The sequence below is a fragment of the Choristoneura fumiferana genome, chromosome 10 (assembly GCF_025370935.1).
Source record: "Choristoneura fumiferana chromosome 10, NRCan_CFum_1, whole genome shotgun sequence".
Lineage (NCBI taxonomy): Eukaryota > Metazoa > Arthropoda > Insecta > Lepidoptera > Tortricidae > Choristoneura > Choristoneura fumiferana.
In genome coordinates this window covers 3,310,091-3,318,513 of record NC_133481.1, presented here as the reverse complement: position 1 = coordinate 3,318,513, position 8,423 = coordinate 3,310,091, and the positions used below count along the sequence as shown (strand labels likewise).

Below are 8,423 nucleotides of genomic sequence, written 5' to 3'. Positions count from 1 at the left end.
TTGAAAGTCCGGGATTTTATTAAATTCTCGTGGGAATTCCCTAAAATTACATCGTGGTTTTCATTGACGTTATATTATAACAACCATGCCAGATTTCATGACTCTAAACACAGCGGTTGTTTTTTCGAGTTTTTATCCCTATCCCGTGGGAATATCGGGATAAAATGTAGCCTATGTGTTATTTCTGACGTCCAGCTACCAACATACCAAATTTCATGACTCTAAGCCCAGCGGTTGCTATTTAGAGATTTTATCCCAATCCCCTGGGAATATCGGGATAAAAAGTATCCTGTTTTAATCCAGGTTATAAACTAACTTTTGCCATATTTCATCTAAATAAGTCCAGCCGTTTCAGTGTGAAGAAGTAACAAACATACTCACTCACTCACTCACAAACTTTCACGTTTATAATATTAGTAGGATAATATCGTCATGTTCATGCATGAGGGCCAGTATCAGTTGTCGATGGTGGCGCCTTGACATCATCGTGCGACCCATTTATGATGGGGGTGGTTTCGATATTTAACCTTTCGTATCATCATCCTCATCATCGCAGCCTATACACGTCCCACTGCTGGGCAGCCTCCTCTCAGAATGAGAGGGCTTGGGTCGTAGTTCTCACGCGGGCCCAGTGCGGATTTGGAACTTCCCACACAACGTTGAATTGCTTCGCAGGTTTATGCAGGTTTTCCTTCACCCTTTCCTTCATGCTGAATACCAACATGTCGGGCTAAACTCGATTTAAGACGTGAGTTATCCGGGTCAATATATTTAATTTGAGTGAGTCTCACGGTAGTTTCATGTTCACCCTTTCCTTCCCTTGCTTTCTATCAACCTTTCGTATGCCTTGTCCAAAATTTAAGGCTACTTACGGCTATAATACGAGGCTATATTATGTAGTACCTACTGCACTGTGTGCAATGTCTTTCATTTAAAATAGTACCTACTTAGTTCTATTTCCATAGTATTACTATTTCTATAGTATGTTTTTGTAATGCTTTGTTTTAAACTTCAGGATAATTTAGTAAGGGACAACAAGTACAATATATATTGTACTTGTTGGAAATAGAACTAAGTATGTACTATTTTAAATGAAAGACATTGCACACAGTATATATATGTATATATATGTGTGTATATAAGTTTATCCCTATCCCGATTACAAAAACATACTATAAGTAAGGCCGTAATATTATCTAAGCGTCGTCTTTTTTTAATTTAGGTGACCTGCATCTGATTTTTTTTATAACTTAGGTAAATTCTTCGTATGTAGGTACATTATTTAGACGACCAGATGGCCTAGTGGTTAGAGAACCTGACTATTTATATGAAAAATACGAATGTTTGTTCTCGGGTCTTAGGTGTTTAATATGTATTGAAGAATGTATCTATATCTATATAATACAATTTCCCTGAGACTTGGGAATGCACCTCATATCTTCGCTGTGCAAAACTCGTTCAACGGGACGACATGTCTTTCGTGTGCTAGAAGCGCCGGCCGATTACCGTCATGGCACCATAAATGTTACGTCTCGCTTGACCGCGTCAGGCCTTCGGCTTAGAGTTTTTAAGGGATGGCTTCCAAACGGCGTCACCGGTGCCGTGGAACTCGGTAGTTGTGGACGCTACATCGTATTTTTCACTTCACTCTGTCACATCCAGTCACCAAGACCAGGGGACCCAAGAGCTGGTACGTATTCATCCCAGCGGATGCTTGCGGTCCAAAGTAAGCGGCCAGGCATCATGAACTCTCCACAGCAGACCTTTTGGACGGGGTTTTTTTATAATTTTTATTTCTATAGTAACATATAGATATATTAGTTAAGGTTTCTTAGGTAAGTTTCTTTGTCTTCTTCTTATTATTATTATTTTATTTTATTTAATCTGTACCCTTATAAATTAAATTTCTAATAAATAGAGTCTATCTATAATTATATTTATCCGTTGCTTAGTACCATAACACAGCTTTGCTAAGCTTACTTTGCGACTAGGTCAATTGGTGTGAATTGTCCTATGTTTTTTTTTATTTATTATTTTGAGACCGGTTCGACTTGAAACTTGGTACAGTTATGTAGCTTCCCTGTACAGATCTATTGAATAATGTTTTTCCATCGTATTTTGTCGCAAAAGTTCGTGTTTATCATTCTTTCTCAACTAGCTTACTGAAGTTTACTGAAACTACTAGACGAAGCAATTTAATTACGAACTTTTCCGACAAAATACGATGGGAAAACATTATTTAATACATCTGTAGTTAGCTAAATTCCCTAAATTCGAAAAAAAAAACACTACCAATTTAAATAATTTATTGAATCAGGCGTTACTTTGCGAAGGTCCATATCAATGAACTAAAAGAATAAGAAGAAGAAAGAAGAAAGGTCGCGGGTGAGCAAAGAAATTATTTTAGTTCACAACCAATTTACCATTTTCATTTACCTACCACAGCCTACCACCTATTAGGGTTATTCTCGTAATCCAGCTATGCCATGCCATAAAAAGCTTTTTTTTAAAGCTTTTATTAACTTGCAATGTATCTTGTATGTATGTGTCTATGTATGTGCGGGTCAAATCTTGCATGTTAAATTCGACCAACTTCCAGTAGTCGGATTGTCTTAAAATTTAGCATACTTATGTGAATTGCGTGACAATACAATAATCTCGTAGTAACATCCTGGTATTCCGTCCAGGATTGTCTCCACAGGACGGAACTCTTCAGTGGTTAATGGCATCGACTTGAAATATGGTACCTATGCAAATGTAGTTTGGGTGACAGTGCAACTAAAGTCGACAAAAAGTACAGTCAGCAAAAAAATTGTATTAAAAATGTTTTTTTACCAAAAACTCTTTCTAGTCAAGTAGTCCTAATCCTCAGATAAACAAAGTACGTAGAGAGGTTATGACCTTGAATTTCAAGGGAAAACCCCATTTACTATCATATTTACACTATTTAGTCATCTTACATCCATGACCTTCAGGTTCTAGGTGATATTTGAAAAAAACTGTTTATACTCCTATTTAACAGTCACGCTTAATGTGCCTTTTGCGGTCAAAGTCAAAGATAAGATATATATGTGTAAATATTTAATTTTTTTCTTCATCTACGGCAGCCGAATGTTGTCTACTGCTGGACCTTGGCTTCCTCCAAAGAACGCTGCAATGACAGAGGCGGGATCCTTTTTACTGCCATAATTTTATAAGTCATAATCTAGGTAATGTTTATTATAATTATTTTCAGTCATAATTTTTTTCCCGCTGAAACCGTACATTTTTCAAAAAAAAAATGGTCATCCTGTAGAACTCTATAGGTTAGGTTAGGTTAAGTTTGTTTTATAACAATTCTGAAAAATTAATGGTTTCAGAGAAAAAAAGAGTTATGTCAAACATTACATTATGACTAACAATTTCCGACCAGTCGATATAAACCCGCCGCATCCACATTTATCTATCGTGTTGTGTCGTAACGCATCAGAACGGTATCGGTTTCATACATTTTGTATGGTTGCATTTATATTTATCTGATGCAGTGTGTTGTGACGGGATTACTAATATATGGGCAAAAACATTTCCCAAAGTATCACATCCCAAAATATTTTATTCAAATAATCATTTGCTGAAACAACTTATCGCAATTTTACAGTTTTTTTTTTTGGCATATTATTGTTTCAAAAATAATTATTTAGTCATGTTTCATATTACCAAGTATTATTTAGTCAAATGTATCGTTTGGCATGAAGCACTCTTCCTAAAATATTGCATGGCATAATACTCTTACTTTTCTGATAGCAGGGGGCCTACCATGATCTTTTCATAAACGATCCAAATGCAGAGCAGTTCAATTTAGGCACCTAAACTGAATCATCGAAATTGGTACCACGACGTTTATTTCTCAGAGCTGAGTCTCAATGGTTTACAAGTGAACGAAAGACCGATATTGTCTCTGGTCCGAAACTGAAACGCTAAGTCGCGAAAGGGATGCCGCTATATGCAAACCAAATATTGTATACCTCTTTATTTTGGAAAACCATAACTCTATGTCATTCCGTGCTCTTAGCAACCGTTGTGTTGATTACAAATAAAATGTTTACGCTGTCACTAATCCCTCTAAGTCTCTTTTCTCACTGAAAAATTAGTTTTATCAATGAGGAGTTAAGAAGCACAATGTCGTGATAGTACCTATGAAAAGTTATAAAACTTGAATAAAAGTTTAAAAGTTCTTGAAATTTAAAAATATTCCAAGTAAAACACTTAAAATTCCAAAAAAATTGACAGAATGAGTAACTTATACTGAATCGCTAAATTTGACACTGAAGCGATTCAATTCCCACTCAAGTTAAGCGTCATGGTACGAAAACCGCTTGAAGTGAGTGAATGAAAACGTCTGTATCGCTGTCGCTGAACCGTGCTTGAACTGAATCGCAAAAGTAACGTCGTGGTACGAAATACCGATGCAGTTCAGTTTAGAGCCTAAACTGAATCGTATTAAGAGAGCGTGGTATGCCCCCAGTTTGTTTCTGCGGGGGACGCAGATCTAACCTAACCTACTTTTCTGATAGCAATTTGTTTCTGTGGGGGACGCAGTTTTAACTCTAACCTACCTAACCTATCCTACTTTTCTGGTATGGTAGCAGTTGGTTTCTATGGTTGGTTCGTGTGCGAAGAGTCATTTTGAACAAACATTTTTTTGAAATATAATATTAGCGAAAAGAAAACGTTTGCTTAATAAACGTTTGTCATAATAAAACTTGACAATGTAAAATTATGCCAATTGATAATTTGACCAAATGAATAAAATGCGAAATTTCAATATGCTAAAGATTCGTTTGGGAAATGAAACTACTGCGATAAGTTTTTTGGGAAGTAAAAAATGGCGAAAAATATTTTGCCGAAACGGCAGTACACCGTTGTGAACGTGTGACGGCTTGTGTTGTGTCGCATCATAAGCTATAGAGAGGGAGAGAGACAGAGAGCATCACAACATAACACGACAGATAAATGTAAATGCGGCTGGGCGCTGTTGTTCGTGATCGCATGCCTATCTCATTCTACCTTCATCTTTTACCATGTGATAGAAAGAAGTGGCGAAAACGATTGTGATTCCAAGTATGTTACACAATAAGGCCGGTACCTACTGACTCGTGCAACCTTTGAACAGGTCATCCAGACCAGTTTATATGGAAAGCTACCGAAGCTGTGACCGACCATGTCTCAGAGTCATGAGTAATCACTGGCAACACACACCCGGTCCGGTCAAAGGTTTATTCTGTGTATCGACCTCCCTCTCTCTCTCTCTCTCTCTTTTTCACACATACACATACACACACTAAGTTTCACACAGTCTTTCTCTTTCTCTAAGTTTAAAAATTTCAGTTCAACTGGTCAGATTTAATGTTTAAGCTCCGATTGAGTGAATGCAATTACGAGCATGAATGCGTGAATAAAGCCTTCGGGAGGCCGACTCGAAATCATAATTAAAGGCGTGAAAAATTAATTTTAAAAACTAGTGAAGAAGGTAATACTAGTTTGTACCCGCGATTTCATCTGTGAAAAAATCTTTTCTCGCTATCCCGCGGGAACTATGCAACTTTCCGGAAAAACTACTAAAGGGCCTTACACTATCTTCATACCAAATTTTATTGTATTGAAGAGGCGACAGACAGACATACTTTCGCAATTGCAGCCATATTTAATTTTGTCAACTGCTCTAACTAGAGTTGTAGTTATGTTTTTCTGTGATATAATAACAAAAATCACTTCCTTTCGACTCCGAATTTATGAGCGACGTGGCGCAATCTGAAGCATACTCGGCGCGTAAAGCCAAGAGAAGCGAGTTCGCATCCCGTCCGGAACACCAGAAATTTTTCCCTTTTAAAAAAAATCGAGAATCAAACTCCAAATAAAACGATGATTTATTTAGCCATTTTTATATTGATGTATTACTTACAATTTTTTAATTGGAATGGTATTATATTAGCTTAGAAAATAAATAAAAATTAAAATTACCTGACTTTAATGCACATGCAAATCGAACACGCTAAGAAAACGAAGAAGAATACAAAGAGTAGATAAACGCGACTCTTTGGTACGAATCATGTTTCCAGCGCGGCTAGCACCAGTGGCCGTGACTCGCTCTGGCGCTCAGTGTATGCCTTACTAAACAATCCGAAATAAAAGGGACACACCGAGCGACAAACGAACAACAGCATGTTGTGCTAGCCGTTCAAATGCAACCTGTTGCGATAGATACAAGACATTGACTCGTTAAAAAATGTGCCGGAGTGTTGGTCTTTATCGACGGACCTCAGAATGTCTCTCTCGCACTGGGCAAGTTGAAAACAGATAGAGGCTAAAATACACGCGATTTATACTCTATTCTTTCAGGAATTGAAACATTACAAATATACTGGCACGTGTCTCGATATATCAAATAATCAGATTAATCTGTTTGTTTATCTTGATTATCTGAATAATCGGGTAACGAAATATTAAAGTTGTTTCATAATAATTACCTGAAAAAATAAAATAAAAAACCAACACGGCCTTTTCACACTACTGCACTATACTTATATTTCAACGTAGTACATCTTAAATCTACGTAAGTTAATTTTCATCATTAAAATTGTTATTTGTACATAAAAATAATACAGTGCCAACAACCACGATAAACTATAATCAATTTATAAATATAAGTAATGAATACAAAACAATACAAAATGTTACAGCTTACTGACAACAGCGGTATAAACATTTATTTTCAACTAACGTAAATAAATAGAAACAATTTGCGCCAATATCAAGTGGGGAAATAGGATAGAGGAAAGACAGCCCCGATGGGGGGCACAGGCGATACAAAAAGAATCAAGGAGAAATAAAACAAGTACTTAACATGCACTTTAAATATCAGGACAGAAGAAGGATTACAGGGGAAGACATCCACAATAACACGGAACACAGTGAGTTACAGTACAACTGTAATGTATTATTGCACAGGACTAGATAATAAGAAAAACAAGAATGTTGCCACGTGTATTTCCTTTTAAAATCGCCCAACTCGCTAGATGGCGTTAGTATCGAGAAATCCGATTAACATAACAATCTCGGTTGCGATTGGCCCATTTATACTTTGTTTGGATAGGTATTTAACGAAATGTAAACAAAACAACACAATGATAGATAATTAAAATGTATAAAAACCTTGAATGTACTAAATCTGGCAGCTGAAGTTTGTTTACATTTAGTTAGATACCTATCCAAACCAAGTATAGTTATTGAACCAATCATAAACGTGACGCAATTGTCAAAGTTGTCAAACGGATTTCACGCATAGCGCCAACTAGCCTGTCATAGAAACCCTCATTGACGTTGTCGCTATTTCACCTATTCTGCTAATAGAGCACACAATGTAACCCCTTTTCAACATGTTTGGGTAATCAACTCGAACTGCGTTTACAGATTGAGCTGAGGACATAAGGCGCTACGCACTTTTAGCTCACGTGATATTATTGTTCCTCTTACCATTAGCACTGTGGTTATTTCTAAGGTTCACATTTGAACTCCTCAAGTCTAGTTCATGCGTATTTGTAGGTGCATATAGACACTTCTAATCGACGCAATTCACAGGTACAAAAACACTCTTCTTTAACAGCCAATCCATAAGCAAATAGTTCAATTTTATAGACCAGAAATTCAGGAAGCATACACGCCTATCATAGATCCTAATATCGCAATGCAAATTCTATATTTCTTACCTAAAGTTACATAAGAACTATATCATTCCAGCTACAGCGATAACGGGATACAATATATCAATGCTATGCAGATGCCCAACTGCACGCTCCACTAATTATGCGGAACGCCATTCGAAGCTAGGCATCGCTAAATTAATCTTTACGATTACAATAAATATGTTAGATTTCCAAACTGCAACTACCTACTAAATTATATAGGTACTAAAAAGACATTCCGGTCGGGTCCCTCATTTTTATAAAACTATGATTCCTCCGGCAAGAATAACAGTCTAATTTGCCAGAGCACTGACTTTCACTTCAACTCACTAGCTTCCCTTCAATACTGACGGTCGTCGTAGATATAGATGGCTTCTCCGGCGGACTCCTTTAGGGGCGGTGGGGGTGGGGGGAAGTCTAGTTCCCCGGGCCGGAACAGCTTGGAGGCGTTGGGGGCAGGCGAGGCCGGCGCGGGGGAGCCGCCCGGCGAGCCGCCGCCGCGGCGCTTCACGCCGGACGCGTTGGACGGCGAGGACGTCGCCCGGAACGATGAACGGCGCGCCAGTCTGTCAAAACAAAATGCTCGTTGTCATTTCATCATCACCATTAGCATATCAGCCTTAGGATATCGACTGTTGGACATAGGCTACAACGAAGAATATTTATTGTGCTATCTTGTCTTGACGGTGCCTAGGGCCCAAC

General features: G+C 37.7%; 1 protein-coding gene across 1 annotated transcript in view; it reads right to left on the bottom strand.

Moving 5' to 3' along the window:
- Positions 1 to 5,882: 5,882 nt before the first annotated feature.
- toc (toucan) overlaps positions 5,883 to 8,423 on the bottom strand; it is a 131,738-nt gene continuing 129,197 nt past the window's right edge. The window contains exon 12 of the mRNA XM_074093062.1: positions 5,883 to 8,287. Coding sequence (XP_073949163.1) covers positions 8,062 to 8,287 — 226 coding nt within the window. The 3' untranslated portion in view covers positions 5,883 to 8,061. The remainder of the gene's footprint in view (positions 8,288 to 8,423) is intronic.